This window comes from Micromys minutus (assembly GCF_963924665.1).
Source record: "Micromys minutus genome assembly, chromosome: 27".
In the NCBI taxonomy this organism is placed as follows: domain Eukaryota; kingdom Metazoa; phylum Chordata; class Mammalia; order Rodentia; family Muridae; genus Micromys; species Micromys minutus.
Genome location: NC_137962.1, coordinates 41398810 through 41416175, shown reverse-complemented (window position 1 = coordinate 41416175; position 17366 = coordinate 41398810). Strand labels below are relative to the sequence as shown.

The 17366-nt window shown below is 49.2% G+C and overlaps 1 protein-coding gene across 2 annotated transcripts; it reads left to right on the top strand.

The window, feature by feature from the left end:
• The first annotated feature begins 807 nt into the window (after positions 1-807).
• Positions 808-17366, top strand: ADCK5 (aarF domain containing kinase 5). 2 transcript variants are annotated; one of them, XM_080939897.1, is made up of 15 exons: positions 808-918; positions 9917-10020; positions 10831-10980; positions 14861-14936; positions 15053-15253; positions 15339-15479; positions 15557-15670; positions 15758-15889; positions 15967-16050; positions 16128-16209; positions 16273-16351; positions 16428-16519; positions 16594-16846; positions 16917-17033; positions 17115-17366. In XM_080939897.1, the coding sequence occupies exons 1-15, from the start codon at positions 907-909 to the stop codon at positions 17224-17226; spliced, it is 1749 nt and encodes a 582-aa protein (XP_080796023.1). In that variant the 5' UTR covers positions 808-906; the 3' UTR covers positions 17227-17366. The 2 variants fall into 2 exon arrangements, with proteins under 2 accessions (XP_080796023.1, XP_080796024.1); XM_080939898.1 differs by lacking the exons at positions 808-918; positions 9917-10020 and having other exon boundaries at positions 10859-10980; positions 15058-15253.

Genomic DNA, 17366 nt, shown 5'->3' with positions numbered 1-17366 from the left:
CCATGTTCAACCAGAAGGCAGCTTCCCAGCTCCAGCAAGGGGGCGGGGGTGTTCAGGTGGCTTCAAAGAACACAATGGTCAACATAGGATGGCCTCTTGGCCCTAAGGGACAGCTGCTGAAAAGGGCACCTGTAGCTAGGAAAGCAGGGGAGTTCTGAGGAACCAGGTAATCAGGGCCACTCTAGAAGAGTATTTGCAGAAGGAACGGGAATCATGGAGAGTGAAGAATAGGAGGACACAGAACCCGGACTCTAACAGGCATAGGTGGCGAGAAAGCTAAGGTGTCTCTAGCTCTCTGCGTGGCTGGCTCAAAGGGTGTTGTGAAACTGTCATTATAGCCTGTGCAAGTGAATACCGAGAGTTGTGAAAATGACCAAGTGTCAGCTTTGAGTTACGCCGTCACTTTTCAAGGAGGAAAGAGAGCCTGACAAAATTAAAGAGCCAACTCAAGGTTCTGGGAATACAGCTGAGTAGGTAAAAGGGATTACCTAGGGAGTTCCAAGAACAATGTAAAAAGCACTCCTACAGGGAGATAGGAGGGGCGAGAGGAAAATTGCCTGCAAACTTAGCCTGGCATGCACAAACAGAAATAAAGCAATGCCTCAGAAGGTGGAAAGCAAGAACCAACCGACTCTTGAAAATTGCTTCCTAACCATACAATAAACAAACGAAAAAATTTGGTAGACTCACCTCTCCCATGAAATTATGCCCCGGCCGACCTCAAGGGGCCGCTGCGGCGCAGCCGAGGTGGTCACGTCACGTTTTGGGGGCGTGGCCCTCCCACTCTACCAAGGTCTGAGTGGAGAGGTGAGCCGGTGCGCAAGCGCGTTGCCTACTCTTTCCGCGGGGTCGGCTGGGCAGCGGGGACGTCTGCGGCGAAACCGGGAAGAGAGCACTGCCGGAAACATGTGGCGGCCGGTGAGGACCCCGCCCCCGCACGCCCTGGACCCGGGCTCTGACTTGGCTCTCGCATCCCTGCGTTGGGGTGTACTCTGTACCCAGAGGATCTGAACCCAACCCAGGCCCGAGCCCTGCCTGTCGACCCCAAAGCTTTGGCGAACTCTCAGATCCCCGGTTTCCCATTATTCCCCAGAGTCTTCGGAAAGACTTTGCATCATTTAACCTTACCCCAGGGTCCTCTCCCTCCTGCCTCTGTCCTCAGCGCATCCATCGGGTCTCCCCGGGAAGCTGCTCTGTACTCTCTACCTGCTTCTCCACAACCCCATGATACCCGCTGGGTTGTATGCCCTGGCCCCCATAGCCCCTTGTTCTGGCCCTGGGGGTGTCCTTGCCAATTCCCTGTCCTTGCCAATGGTCCTTTTTCAGTTGTGTTGTTTTTAAACTTCTCTGAAGTTGTTTTTCTAGTACATCTGGCCTTGTAGGTTTAGATAATGATATCCGAGGAGTTGGGTTAACTTTTGGCTGGCAGTGTGCAGCCCTGCTGGGGCTGTGCTTTCTGATGGAGTCCTGTCAGAGACGCATGCTACAAAACTTTTCCACATCTCTATGTCACTTGTCATTTAAGCCTCCAGACAGCCCTGGGAGTTTGTTTTGTTTTGTTTTTGAGACAGGGTTTCTCTGTGTAACAGCCCTGGCTGTCCTGGAACTAGCTTTGTAGACCAGGCTGGCCTCCAACTCAGAGATCCGATGCTGGGATCAAAGCCACATGTTACCACTGCCTGGCTAGAAAGGCAAGGGTTTGTTTTGCTTTGGCTTTCCCAACCCCCCCCCCCCATTTCCTAAAGTGGGCTATTCTGTTTTAGCTATGGCTGTCCTGGAACTCACTCACAGAAATTTGCCTACCTCTGCCACCAAGTGCTGGGATTAAAATTGTGTACCACCACCTTACTGGAAAGCAAGTTTTAACCTCTGATTAGGAGTTGCTCCACTGTCCAGTGGAGTCCTTGCAGGTTCCTGGTAACAACATCCACTCCCTCTAGCTCAAAGCCCTAGTCTGTCACCCCCTAACTTTGGGAAATGTCCTGTGTCTCAGTGTCCTGTTGAGGTGTCTTGGGCTATCCTCTTAAAGGTCATAGTCTAGTCACCTTTTTTTAGGGCCCTATCCGGCAGGTTTATGTGGACATCTTTGATCTTTCTCTAGCCCTCTGAGTCTGGCTATAGGCTTCTCCTTAGAGCATGATTTTGCTGCTTCATGCAGTCACTGGAGAGAACACTAGTTGAATGTTTCTTTCTGCAGACAGACTATATGCGTGTGTTCATGCTCTGTAAAAAGGACGAGGACTACCAGGCACAGCACTCAGGAGGCAGAGGCAGGAGGATTTCTATGAATTTAAGGCAAGTCTGGTCTATATAGTAAATCTTAAGCCACATAGTGCCAAAAAAAAAAAAAAAAAATCCAAAACAAACCCAGGAGAACTAGGTGCAGGAAGCCTCCCTATGTCACTCTGTCTAAACTAAAATTCGAAGGGGATATGTGACAGTTGCAGGTCGACATCACCACAGGCTGGTGAGTATAGACAGGCAGTATCCTGGTGGGAGAAAATGTATGGACACCCTTTTTGTTTGCCAGCACTGTGGGCAACTAGCAAAATCGTGGACATCGCAGGGACCTGGGAAGGAGGTAATGGTAGACAGAGGCTGGGCTCACCTCAAGAATAAAGTCTGTATTTTCCCCTCCCTGTTGCTGTTTATATAATGCTTAATTCACTTGCAATGCAGGCAAAGCGTTAGCAAACAGTATCTTCAAGCTCCATATCTGAGTCTTCTGAACTTCCCTGTCCCCATGACCTTGTTTTGCCCCAGAGGACGCTCCTCCTTGACCTTATCTCCTGCCATCATTTTTCTCCACAGTCACAGAACTGACTTCATGTGAGTCAGGAACCAGAGTCTCCCTAGACCTGCTCTTGTTTGCAATTTGTTTGGATTTTGGCATGCCTGACTGTAGGTTCTCCGCCCCCCCCCCCACCTTTTGGGGGGCCTCAGATTCTTTCTCATTTGATGGATATTTCAGAAGATAGCTTAAAGGGTTCTGGGTGTCCTATTTCAGAAGGACCCGGGCATTTGAGCAACCTTGGCAGTAACCCAGGGTGGTAGCTCTGGAATTTTCAGCACAAGGTTTTATCTCCTTGATGTTATGCCCAGAGCCAGACTGGCATCTTCTATCTGACTGACCTTTTACTGTAGATGAATCCTGGTGGGGCAGAGGGCATTAACAGGCGCCTCCTAAAAGAGTCTTTGTTCTACATACTTTGTGGGGCAGCCTATGACACTGCACTAGTTTTTGTGAACACAGAGGAGCTGCTGTGTGGGAGGTTTCCCGGCTTCTATTGTCTGGGGTAGATGTTTGTAGCCGGGTCTTCCTCTCCCAACTTCCTGGCTTTGCCTAAAGCCCAGCAGTGTGTGCACCATGTCTGTCTGCCTTAGTCATTCTGTGCTTCTGTGCTCTCAGCACTGACATTCCTGATTCAGTGACTCCTTTGAAGTTCTCAACCAGTCCTCTGTCACCCTTTGCCCCAGTTAGTGAAAGTTTGCATTCTCGGTGTGTGACCTGTCTACGTGTGTCGTAAGTGGTCTCACTTCCCAGAGAAGTAAACCATTTTTTTTTCCTGTTGAAAAAGCAGTGGGACCTGGACAGTGGAAGCTCACACCTTTTAATTCCAGTGTGTGGGAGGCAGAGGCAGGCGGATCTGTTTGAATTTGAGGTCAGCCTGGTTCACAGAGGGAGTTCCAGGGCTACATAATGAAACCCTTTCTTGGGATGAGGGGAGTAAGAGGGGGTTGCGGGGAGGGCTGGAGAAATGGCTCAGTGGTTAAGAGCACCACTGACTGCTCTTCCAGAGGTCCTGAGTTCAATTCCCAGCAACCACATGGTTGCTCACAACCATCTGTAATAGTATCTAATGCCTTCTGGTGTGTGTGAAGACAGTGTACTTAAGTAAATAAATCTTAGAAAGAGAGAGAGAGGGAGCAGAGCAGTGGGGAAGTGGATAATAAATAATTCAGTTTAGAAAGTAAGCGTGAGCGTGGTCATCTGGGTTAGCTGGAGAGAGCAGTAGGCATTGGGCCCAACAGGGAACTGGGACAGAGCCTTGGAGTGCTGTGTGGGGAATCCTTGATCCCACTGTGGCCTTGGTGCTCCCCTGCTGGACACATTCATAGCATTGGGTATGTTGGGCACTGCTCCAAGGTGTTGCAGATAGTGCAGTCAGACTCTGGAAAGCAAGAATCCGAGGTTTATTGAGGAAGAGGAACTTAAGTTAGTTGCTAAGTACCATAGCCAAGAGCCTGTCCAGAGTCACCCAGGGGTCCGCAAAAGACAGGAGGTGCATCTGCCCTGCAGATGTGAGTAGCATCTCTAGCCTTTACTGTCTTGGTCCATAAGAGCCCCTTCTTCCGTGACAGCCTGGGCTACGGGGAGACCCCCATCTCACAAGACAAACAACTGAAAATGCACAGTCTCCCCAAGTCAGGTCTAGCAGAGTCTTTAACTGATGCCAGCCAGGCCAGGCACAGCATAATCAGTGCCTCTGCCATAAAACAGCTGCTTTATCCGCACAATGCCTCCTCATGCCAGGGATTTTGATATTATAGAAAACATGCGACTTGTCCTCCCCTTATGCTACTGGGGACTATGCAGGTCTTGGACACACTTAACCCTTTTATACTTTTGCTTTCAGACAGGGGTTTTACCTTTGTACACATGGCTGGGGGGCCTGGAAATCACTGTGTAGCCTTGAACTTTCAGTGGGTTCTCTTTGCCCAGCCCACTGGGTGTTGGGATCACAGGTGATTGTTGTATATACTCACCGAGTGCAGGGACTGTTTCCCCCCATGTGTATGCAATCAGAGTAGTTAGCGCCTGTCACTGAGCTTCTCATTCCTGCATCATTGAGCAGCAATAACAGTGATAATAATTGATTCGTATGTTATGCTTAACTGTTGGTACCCACTACCTGAATCTACCTAAGAGCCTAGCCTTTAACATTTGAGCCATCTTTCCAGTCCCTGAGTCTACCCATTATTAATAAGTTGACTTCCTCCTTGAAATTGGGTTTTTGTTGTTGTTGGCCTAGATATTTTAATACTTAATTTAAAAAATATATCTTTTTGAGACAAAGTCTCTCGCTATATAACTCTAGCTGGTCTGAAAATCATTACGTAGACCAGGCTGGCTTTTAACTCACAGAGATTCACCTGCCTCTGTCTCTGGAGTGCTGGGTTAAAGGGGTGTGTGTGTGTGTGTGTGTGTGTGTAATGTTGAAACTTGTCTTCCTGTGAACACCCCCTGAGTATTGGGGTTACACAGTGAGTGTGGCCTTAGCTAAGACAGTCTCTACACACTTCCATATGCACCTCCCATGCGAGGAGTCATTCTTCATGTCCCTGTGGTGAGAGGTTTTGTGCTTGAGAGATAACTGGTGGGCTAGAGAGAGGGTTAAGGATGCGTCCTGCTTTCACAGAGGACTCAGATTCAGTTCACTCACACTGGGTGGCCTACAACCATCCAGTTCCAGATATTCAGTACCCTCTCCTGCCCGCCTCAGGCACTTCCACGGTCACAAGGCAAAAATCCCCACAGATCAACACACATACACAAATAAAAATAACACAAATCACTTTTCAACAGCAAAAGAGAAAGAAATCTTAATGGGGACCAGAGAGATGGCTCAGTGGCTGAGAGCATTCCCTGCTCACAACCACCTGCAACTCCAGCTCTCCGGCTTTTGATGCTCCAGCCTCTTGTGGGCACCCACAGATACACTCGTGGCATATACTCTGGCTAAGAGGTTAAGAGCACTGGCTGCTATTCAAAAGGACTCAAGTTCGATTCCCAATTAGCTCCTAATTATATGTAACTCCAGTCCCAGGGGGTCTCTTCTGTTCTCCATGGGTACCAGACATTTATGTGCTGCACACACATATATTCAGACAAAAGTAAACAAAACCTTTAAGAAATTGGGAGGATGGGCTGGAGAGATGGCTCAGAGGTAAAGAGCACTGACTGTTCTTCCAGAGGTCCTGAGTTCAAGTAACAGCAACCACATGGTGGCTCACAACCATCTGTAATAGGAACTGATGCTCTCTTCTGGTGTGTCTGAAGACAGCTACAGTGTACTTATAAATAAAACAAATAAATAAATCTTAAAAAAAAAAAAAAAAAAAACTGGAAGGAGCCAGGCAGTCATGCCTTTAATCCCAGGATTCCAGAGGCAGAAGCGTGCAGATTTCTGGGTTCCAGGCCAGCCTGGTTTATAGGACAAGTTTGTTTTAGGATAGCCAGGGCTAGACAGAAAAACCCTGTCTCGAAAAAGAAGGAAAGAAAAAGAGAAGAAACTGGAAAGAAAAAGCTGGAGAAGCAGGCATCAGGCATGAGATAGAATCACTGTACCTCCAGTCGGCAGGCAGTGGGTCTTGTATTCTACTGGGGTTCTTGGCCCAGCTCCTCTTAACATCCTCACCTCTGGATAACCGTGGGACCCCCTTTTCTTATGGAGCAGACCCCACTCTCAGTCAAAATACCATTTTCCAGTTGCTTGCGGTCTACCTCTTACTTTTTAGAAACAACTGCTAACGGAACAGTACCAGTGTGTGCCACTTTAGTGTGACCTTGGGAGGGAGCTGGGTTCTAGGTCCTGGCTGTGTCATGACTGCGATTACTCCCCAGCTCCTGCTCTGAATGGAACACAGTGAGCATTCTTCAGGTCTTCTCCCCTGCACTGCCATTCCTACAGGAGCTTTCTAGTTGATGGTACCTACAAGTCTCCCATGTGCCCCGGTTGTTCTTTGAACCCCTTGTTTCCTTGAAAACTGGAGCAGGAGAGATGGCTCAGCGGTTAGAGCATTGACTGCTCTTCCAGAGGTTCTGAGTTCAATCCCTAGCAAACACATGGTGGCTCACAACCATCTATAATGGGATACGATGTCCTCTTCTGGTGTGTCTGAAGACAGTGACAGTGTACTCACATATATTAAATAAATAAACATTAAAAAGAGAAAAGAAAGCCAGGGCCTGCTGTATCTGATTGATCTTGCAGAGCTGAGAGTTCAGTCAGTGGGATTTTCTTGGAAGATAGATCTGACCCTTCAATGTCTGTGCTATTTTCATTGTAATCCAATGTGCCTCGGCCAGATAATGTCTGCCTCGTGGGCATGATGCATTGTACTGTGAATATTAAATCCTGAATTTCTAGAACATTTCACGGTAAAAGGTCAGGAACAAGGTGCAATGGTCTGTGCTCATAGTTACTCATCAGCAGGGCCAGGAGGACCTTGTGAGCCCAGCAGTTTGAGGCTAGCCAGAGCCACACAGTAAGACCTGTCTTAAGACTGGGAGATGGGGCCTGGAGAGATGGCTCAGAGGTTAAGAGCACCGACTGTTCTTCCAGAGGTCCTGAGTTCAATTCCCAGCAACCACATGGTGGCTCACAGCCATCTGTAATGGGATCTGATGCTATCTGAAGACAGCTACATTGTGTTCGTATACATAAAATAAATAAACAAATCTTTAAAAAAAAAAAAAAAAAGACTGGGAGATGGAGGTCGTCAACACTTGCCCAAGGGCTTCTGTGAGCATTTCTCGGGCCATGTATATGGTTCACTCCTGTAGTTCTCTAGGTGGGGTGTCCCAATGTTCTGCCTCTGGGTTCTCAGTAGGTTTTTAAGCTCTGTCTATCTTTTTTTTTTTTTTTCTTTTGAAACAGTCTCATTCTGTTGCTCTCGCTATCCTGGAACTCACTATGTAGACCAGGATGGCTTCAAACTCAGGGAAATCCACCTGTGTCTGAGTCTCAAGTGCTGGGATTGAAGGCCTGCGTAACCATGCCTGCTTACCTTTTTTATTTATTTATTTATAATAGTTTATTGCCAGGTGTACTAATACATGCCTTTGAAAGATTATCATCATCATCATCATCATCATTATTTTATTATTTCCTACTGTGTGAGGGTGTTTGTGTTTCCATGTGGGTGTGTGCTCATGTGTCTAGGCCTTGGACACTAGTGGCTTGGGCTCCCCTAGAACTGGATTACAGCAGTTGTGAGTGGCCCAGTGGGTGCTGGGAACTAAACTCTGCTCCTCTGGGAGAGCAGGAAGTACTCTTAAATAATGGGCCATCTCTCTAGCTTCATGCCCCCATTTAATCCCAGCATAAGGAAAACAGAGGCAGGTGGATCTGTGTGAGTTTGAGGCCAGCCTGGTCTATGTATTGAGTTCCAGACCAGCCAAGGCTAACCTACCTTGAGTGATAATGGTGTTTTATTAGTATATACTAATTATATGTAGTAATGAGGTTCTTTTTAAAGTTGCTGGGTATGGTGGCACACACCTTTAATCCCAGCACTTGGGATGCAGAGACAGGCAGATCTCTGTGAGTTCAAGTCCAGCCTGGTCTACAGAGTGAGTTCCAGGACAGCCAGGGCTACACAGAGAAATCCTGTCTTGAAAAAAAATTTTTTTATTTTATGTGTATGGGGTGTTTTGTCTGTGTGGTTGTATACTCCACTTGTGCCTGGTTCCTGTGGAGGCCAGAAAGGGGCAACAGATTCCAGTTGTAGATAGTTGTAAACTGGGATAGTTGGTGGTGGAATTCAAACCTAGTCCTCCGGATAAGCAATGTTCTTCAACACTGAACCATCTATTCAGACCCTACCCTGTTTTGTTTTGTTTTGTTTTGTTTGAAGCAGGTCTCATTGTATAGCTCTGGGCCTTGAACTTGTTCTGTAGACCAGACTGGCTTCTTAGTCAGACATCTACCTGCCTCTTCTCCAGTGCTAGGGTTAAAGGCATGAGCCACCATAATAAAGAGTTTCAGTCTACCACTTTCATACATGAATCTAATGCATTTCAACTGTATCTGCCGCTGTTGTTTTCTGCTCTCCCCCTCCCACTCTGGAGATTCTCTTTGCAGCTAGTGTACTTTCTATTTTTAGGTCTTGTGTTTGCCCACCTGTGTGTGTTTGTGTGTGTGGGTGTTCGTGGGTATACATGTGTACATGTATATATGTATGGTGTGTGCCAGTAAACTTCATTATAGTCAGGAGCATAGGTCACTGCTTCACAGAAGCCAGTGCCCTTTTAGGGTTCACTGCCTAGTCACCCTTCGTAACAGGCTATTTTGACAGGTTCAGTCTTACACAAGTCTTATGCAGGTAATCACAGCTGCTGTGTGTTGAAGAGTGCAGTAGCCATGCCAGGCCCAGAGAACATTCCACAGAACTCTACCCGATCCTGGGACTCTCACACCTCTCCTGTAGTGTTCTGCACTTTGGAAGGGGTGGGCCGATTCTAGCTGTCCAACTTATAGCCAAGACAGTCACTTATTCTTGGCACTATGGCCAGTTATGACTGTCTGTAGTTATTGTCCCCATTGCCAGTGGTGGTAGTAGTGCTAATCTCTGGATATAAATATGATAATTTAGCAGACAGTTAATTCCTTGTTGGATTTGTGGTTCTCCAGCCATGGCTTTGGCCCAGATTTCCAGTTATGTTAGTTCTCCCTGAACCTTTTGCTTTCGGAACAAGGTCCAACACAAAAGTCACATCTGTAAGACTACCCTCTTAGAATTGGTGAGTGGCCAGTTCCTGTGGTCACAGGTTAGTGGTGTCAGCACCAAGAAATAGTAAATGCCAGGGTAAAGGTGCCACCACATATGCGAAGTTGGCCCTTACCACAGACAAGCCAGGTCAGGATACGTTTTCTTCCTTCAGACAGGAAGGCATTTCCTGGAACATCTGTCCTCTCCTGCCTTCAGCTTTCTTATCCTGTAGGCAGCCTGTGCCTTCATTGCTGAGGCTGGTATCTAATCACCTTCTTGCCCAGAGCCCTGGAAACACAGACAGCCCCTCACTGAGCAAGAGCTCGCTCCAGGCCTATGTAGGTGCCAGGCAATGCTAGAGCATGGGCTGTGTCCCCATGTCCCTGCCTCTGCCAAGCCTTGCTGTCTTTCTTCTTCACAGATACAACTGTGTCACTTTCACTCCACTCTGCTGCAGAGCAGGCAGAAGCCCTGGCCGTGCCCGGCCATATTCTTCAGGAGAAACTTCAAGAGCCCGCTGGCCAGGTAATGGGACCCCCATAGCCAGGCACCCTTCCCAGGCAGGGAGATGACCATGGGATCACAAAGATGGAGAGGCCCACATCAGACCTCCTGTGGTGTCTTGAACCTGAGATCACAGAGTTCCTAACCTATGACTGGTCACGCTCTGTGGAGACAGGTGCTTCCAATAAGAACTTCATGATGAGCAGACATTGGCAGATTGGGAGGACTATGATGGAGGTGCCCACTCTATCAAAGGGACAGGGTTCATTTAGAGATGGAGAGCGGAAGTGTCTCACTGGGGCATTAATTAAGCAAGGGGTGAGAGCAGCCAGAAGAGATGTGGAGCTGCATGGCTCTGTGGGCAGGGGGAGGCCCTTCCTTTTCATGTTCCATGGCAGACAGAAGGCTATGAGCATGGCTGATGCTCCTGCTAATACTGTATTTGGCCTATGTGGACGTTTGCCGTCGTGGGCAATATGGAACCCTATCCTGTTCCTTGTTTTACATGCTTGCTTAGTTTGGTTGGTTTGTGCTGACTACCAGGTTTCACTTTCTGTCACTCAGGATCTCTTTGCAACATCATATTGGGGATAAAGATGGTGGTCCAGTCTGTAGACTGCAAACCTCTACTTATCTGTCTGATGAGCTCTTTACATCAGTGGCCAGGGTCAGGATTCAGGACAGCTGAAGGATGTGGTGGGTGTCCTCTGATGCTCACGTGGTCCCATAGACAGGACTTAGAGTTGGCTCTGCAAAGGCAAGAAAGGGAAAGTGAGGCCCCAGCTTCCTTGCATAGGAGCAGTACTTCAAGCCTCTGCCCATTTTCTACAGGACCTCAAGAACCAGGCTGCTGTGGAGGAGGGCACTCTCTGTCACCGTGGTGGGGGTGCCCTTCCTCTTTGGAGCCCACTATTTCATGGCGGAGGCATCGGAGAGGAGGAAGATGCGACTTGCAGTAGATGGTATCGGGCGCTTTGGCAGGTAGGAGGGCTATGTCATCTCTGGTATAGGTTGGGTGGGATGGCCTTCTCCATACCCCTATCCTCCAAGGGATACATGTAGACAGGCCAGGGGGCAATGATAAGAGTTCCCCAAAACCTGTACTGATTAAAACTTCAACAGACTTTACCAGATCAGCCATGGCCTTAAAGGTAAGGGCTTCAGCCCTGTACATAGAGAAGCTGCCCTCATCCTACCATCCAAGGAGACCTGGTGTCCCAGTCCTAGAGCTTGGGAACTGCCACCTCCCTCCTAGCACAGTGTGGAAGGAGTGTGCACACTTCCTTCCTCTCCCAGGGTGGGAATTCCTATAGTTGACGGCTCAGCCTCATTGGGCTTTGTTAATGAGAAAAACTTTATTAACATTAATATTCTCTAACTTGGTTAACAAGAGAAGCCTTAACCTCAATGTCTTTGATCTGGTAGAGGTCAGGGTCTCTTGGTGCAGGGTAACATGTTCCTCTGAGCACTGCTGTCTCCCTGAGCCGAATCTACCTTCTCAGGAAAGGTTTAGGTCCCTGGGACCTTAGGCATATAAGAAACCTCACTGAGATGTAGCCCAGTTATTCCATGGCCATGTCTGTGGTTGGTTGGATACCTCTTTCCAAACTTGAGGTTCTCCACACTTGTCCTTCTGATTGGTTTTGCCTGGAGCTCTGAGGCATCTCCACTGACAGGCTAAACAATGTCTCCTGTGCTCTGTAGGCCCCGAGTTCTCACCCCTGGGCCTTCTGAGAACAGAACCTAAGGTCCTTACTCTAATTCTGCTGCTGTGGTCATACTGTGTAGGGACCTTGCAGATCCCTGGCAGCTGCTCCCTTGCTGCCCACTCTGATCAATGGGAAACCGGCCTCACAGTTCACTGCTAGGTGCCAAATGGGCCTTGGCCAGGTGCTGAGAGTACATTCAAACATTGGTTTTCCTGGATCCCCAGAGCCCCTTTTTTATTTGGAAACCTTGCTAGGGACCAGGCCAGGAAGACCTGGGGAGCATCTTTAGCTGGGTACAGGGCCCCACAAAACACAGAACAGCAGTTGGGAGGAGCCTAAAGCAAGAGTGATCTGGAGAATAACTCAGGCCAGCTCACTGTGAACAAAGGCTAGAAGCATACTGATGTATAAGGACAGAGGGCAGAGGGGCAGGAACAGCAGGGGTGGAAGTTGGAGGTGCCTGGCTCTCAGACCTGGGGCAGGAGCTTTCTCTGTAGTAGAGCCTCGAGCTCTTTCCCCGTTTCGGTTTTGAGACAAGGCTTTACTATGGAGCCCTGGAAGGCCTAGAACTTAAAAGTACATTAGGCTGGCCTCCAAGCCTCTGGTCTCCCAGGTGCTGGGATTAAAGGCATACACCACTACACCCAGGTTTTTTTTTTTTTTTTTAATGTTTGAGATGGCATTGTTAAATTGTTTACAGAACTTGTGGTCCTCCTACTTCAGTTTCCTGAGTACTGGCAATTTGAGGTATGCCACTAACCAGCCCTACTTCCTTTTCTGTTTTGAAGTTATTTCAAATATCTGGAAATGGCTGAGTATGGTGGTGCATACCTTTAGTCCTAGCACTCATGAGGCAGAGCAGTCGGATCTTTTTTGGTTGACACCAGCTTGGTCTACATAGTGAGCTTCAGACAGTGCTGTATAATAAAATCCTGTCTCAAAACACACTAAGGACGTGTCAGAGTAAGCTATCAGTGCTGCATTATTCCACTCCTGTGCCTTAGAGCATACTTTATGTAAACAAGAATATTCATTTCTATAACTACAGTAAGCACAGATGCTTTACCAGGAGAGAAATGAATTCCTACCCCCCCCCTCCCTTTTTCTTCTGGTTGGTCTTGAACACACAGAAATCTGCTTGTCTCTCCCTTGTGTTTCCTGGGCCAAAGGCAGGGGCCCCTTGAGCAGCTGTAAATAGTTTGTCAGAGGATACTGCAGAGGAACCACTGGGGTTGTGGGGCCAGAGGTTGGAATAGTTAATGTCTAGCCTTCTTGGGAATGGGTTTGCACAGTGTACCCTCCAGTCAAGTCTGGCTAAGGCACTTACTGCTCTTCCGGCTAGAACAACATAGAAGTAGTATATTTTAGATTCTTGTCCAGTCTACCGACATGTGACCTCAGTTTATCTTTTAAATCCAGTCATTGTTTTTTTTTTGTGTTGTTGTTTTGATTTCCTCAGACAGGGTTTCTCTGTATAACAGCCTGGCTATCCTGGAACTCCCTCTGTAGACTAGGCTGGCCTTGCTCAGAACCCCTCAGGGCGTGTGCCATCACACTCAGTGTTTAGCAGTGCTTTGTGATGATGTCTCTTACTATACATTCTGGAAGAATTAATTATTGATGGTGATTTTTCCACTTTAGCCGCTCTTTTCAACACTACCTATTTGGCATTTTTCCATAAAGAAGTTTCCTGTCTACCACTTACAGATTCATTAGTTTATTAATCTGAACTCAGATACCTATTTTATTCAGTCTGTCACCTGTGTTGTCCTGTTGCAAAGACTGTTCTGGAGTTTGTTTGTTCCGAGCTTTATCACCCATGTCTACACCCAGATGTCACCATCAGTCTTCCAATGATCTTTAACTGTATTCCCTTTTGGGGCATTTTTCACCCTTCCTGGCATTAGTGTAGGGCATTGCACTCCAGGCTCAGACTGGTAGTTCTCTGCCTAGCTTTGGAGTTAGCCTTTCTCTTCGGAGCTGGTGCTTTGCAATGGAGTTGAGAGCCAGGCTGTGTTGTACGCAGTGACCTGATGTCCAGCCCTGAGGGCAGAGACAGGTTCAAGTAGACCTTCCTTCTCCCAGTCACCATCTTGTTTCTTCCCTTTGTTTCTGACATGCCCAGCCCTCAGTTGCTGTGGGTGTTACCACTGTCCTTACCTCAAAGTACTAAAATGCTTTCGGTCTACACTGCCTAAAGAAGGGTATTCTGAGTAGGAGCTCAGAACATTCATGGCGTCTTTGCTCAGTCTGTAGCAACTTTGCAGTACAGGTTTCTGCTTGCCTGTACTCCTGGGCTGAGTAGGAAGATCTAGTTTGTGGAGTTTCAGTTTCTGGGTATGGGTTGACTTCTTTCTTGCTTTCATAGCCAGGGAAGGAAGAGAAATCCCAGAAAGAGAAGGAGCCCTTTTATGTCAGGTCAGTGACCTGCCTCCTTTTTAGTTGTGGGCTTTCCTGTGGTGGAACAGTTAGAAGTGGGATCCTACTGGGGTTGTCCTTGTGTCCTCCCGCCTTGTAAGACCCCTTCAGCTGGAGTCCTGAGGATCAAGGCTGCCTGTTGTAGTCTACAGTATGGGATGTCAGTGGGATGCTCCTAGTCCTCACAGTAGTGGGTAATCTGGCGTCTGTGACTTTTTTCTTATTTTTTACATTTATTTATTTGTGTATATGTGAAAGTACACCATGGTATCCATGTGTAGGTCAGAGGACAAACTGGGGAGTTGATTCATCATTTGGGCCCTGGAGGTTGAATTCTGATCAACAGGATTGACGACAAATGCCTTTACTGGTTGAGCCATCTCACCAGTCCTTCCCTGGTTCCTAGAGTGTTTTACTTTTTCCCTTTTGCTAAGTGACCTTCCCGGGACCATGATGCTGCCATGCCCATCACCTCTTCCTCCTCTCACAGCCCTCATCCCTCTCCCCACTGGCACTCAGCAATCTGTCTGGGCACCTTCCAGGTACTGTCATGAGTAGTAGGTAGTATCCTGAGCTCACAAGGACCTAAGTCCTAGAGGCTGAGCCTCAGCCCAGTCTCACTTTGCACACAGGGGCTGATGGGAGAGGCCAGACTCTGGGCTTAGAGCAGAGGGTCCCACAAGGTCCAACCTACTCTTTAACCTTCCTGGGGCTGAAGCTGCTTCTGCCTGCAGGTCTGTGAAGATTGGTTTGTTCATCTCCCTGGACTACTGGTGGTGCACAAATGTTGTCCTTCGAGGAGTGGAAGAGGTTTGTCCTCATATCCTGAGCACATGGTGGGGTGAGGGGAACACCGGAGGTGGTAGGTTCTGGGAGGACCATGGAGCGGCTGGCTACCACAGCCTCTCCTCTATGCCTGTGGTCAGAACAGCCCGAGGTATGTGGAGATCATGTCTGCATGTCACCAGCGTGCGGCTGACGCCCTGGTGGCTGGAGCCATCCGCAATGGGGGGCTCTATGTGAAACTGGGCCAAGGGCTGTGCTCCTTCAACCACCTGCTGCCAACCGAGTACATCCAGACGCTGCGTGTGCTGGAGGACAAGGCCCTTACTCGGGGCTTCCGGGAGGTGAGCCCAGCTGATGGGAAGGAGGAGAGAGGGAGGGGGCTGCCTTACCAGCCCTGCAATGACCCCCAGTACACGTTCTCGCCAGGTGGATGAGTTGTTCCTTGAAGACTTCCAGGCACTCCCTAATGAACTCTTCCAGGAGTTTGACTATGAACCGATGGCTGCTGCAAGCCTGGCTCAGGTGCACCGTGCCAAGCTACACGATGGCACTGCTGTAGCTGTGAAGGTATCTATGCTGCCACACATTAGATGGACCCTGGGTCAGCAGTGACCCTGGCTTCAGTGTACCCTGGCCTGCCGCAGGTACAGTACATTGACCTTCGAGATCGCTTTGAGGGGGATGTGCACACACTGGAACTCCTGCTGCGGCTTGTGGAGCTCATGCACCCCAGCTTCGGCTTTAGCTGGGTCCTACAGGTAGGTGACACCCATAGCACGTCGGGGAGTGGCAGCTAAATGCTAAACCTGGACCTGACTGACCATCTGTCCATATATAACCTCTAGGACCTGAAGGGGACCCTGGCCCAGGAGCTGGACTTTGAGAATGAGGGCCGGAATGCTGAGCGCTGTGCTCAGGAGCTAAAGCACTTCCACTACCTTGTTATCCCTCGGGTGCACTGGGACAGGTCCAGCAAGGTAGGCTGGGTAGAGCTTTCCCTGAGGGTAGGCAACACATACCCCGCTGAGCTCACTCAGCTTTCACTCTCTCTCAGCGGGTGCTGACAGCTGACTTCTGTGACGGCTGTAAGGTGAACGACGTGGAGGGCATCAAGAGTCAGGGACTGGCTGTGCAGGATGTGAGTACCATGTGCTGGGGCAGGACAGTGGATGCTAGGCAATGGTTACTGACATGCATTTCCTGTGTTCTCCCCAGGTAGCAAAGAAGCTGATCCAGACTTTTGCTGAACAGATATTCTACACTGGCTTCATTCACTCTGACCCCCACCCTGGCAATGGTAGGAAAGCCCCCAGGGTGGGATCCTAGAGGGGTGGCTTGAGCTGACATGCTGTGTTCCTAGTTCTGGTGCGGAAAGGTCCAGATGGAAAAGCAGAGCTGGTGCTCCTGGACCATGGGCTCTACCAGTTCCTGGACGAGAAGTAAGCTGGGGCCAGGCAAGAGGGGAGGGGGCCCCTCTTCCTGCAGCTTGGAGCTCACAGCAAGGCCTTCCTGCAGGGACCGATCCTCCCTGTGCCAGCTGTGGCGGGCCATCATCCTGAGGGATGATGCTGCAATGAAGACACACGCAGCTGCACTTGGGGTCCAAGGTAGGTGTTTGCCAGGGTGGAACAGGCAGAAGCCTGCCACTGGGCAGCAACCCAGGAATCCCCGCCTTTTTCAGACTACATGCTCTTCTCTGAGGTGCTCATGCAGCGACCTGTGCGCCTGGGCCAACTGTGGGGTTCCCACCTAATAAGCCGGGAGGAGGCAGCCTACATGCAGGACATGGCCCGTGAACACTTTGATGGCATAATGGAAGTGCTCAAGGCGTTGCCACGGCCCATGCTGCTAGTGCTGCGAAACATCAACACAGTGCGCGCTATCAACTCAACCCTGGGCACCCCTGTTGACCGCTACTTCCTCATGGCCAAAAGGTTGGTGACCCAAGGGGAAGCCAGGAGGTGCTTCAGCAGGTTAGCAAGCTGATGTGTGTATTTGATGCAGTGCTGTTCGGGGTTGGAGTCGCCTGGTCGGTGCAGCATACCAAGGCATTTACAACAGCAGCCTCCTGCGTCACATCAAGGTCATCTGGGAGGCATTAAAGTTTGAGGTAGTTTTGAGGTGAGTAAACATGAGGGCTGAATGGGTGGCTGGCCTGGGTCTGCTTCCCTTCAACCGATAACCCTTCAACCTGCTCTCCAGGCTGGAGACCCTAGCCATGCGGTTCACTGCCTTCATGTTGCGTGTTCTGGTCCGCCTGGGCATTACTCCCAAGGTTGAAGCTGAAGAGGTCTATCAATACCTGGAGCTGTAGTTCCCTGAGCCAGAATGACTGCTGGGCTGCCAGGGGCGAGCAGTTTCCATCCAGCATGGGCACACCGCACAGGCCCCAGTGTAGATATCTACAACCTGGGGGCCTGGAATGGGTGATATACTATGGGGTTCTTAAACACA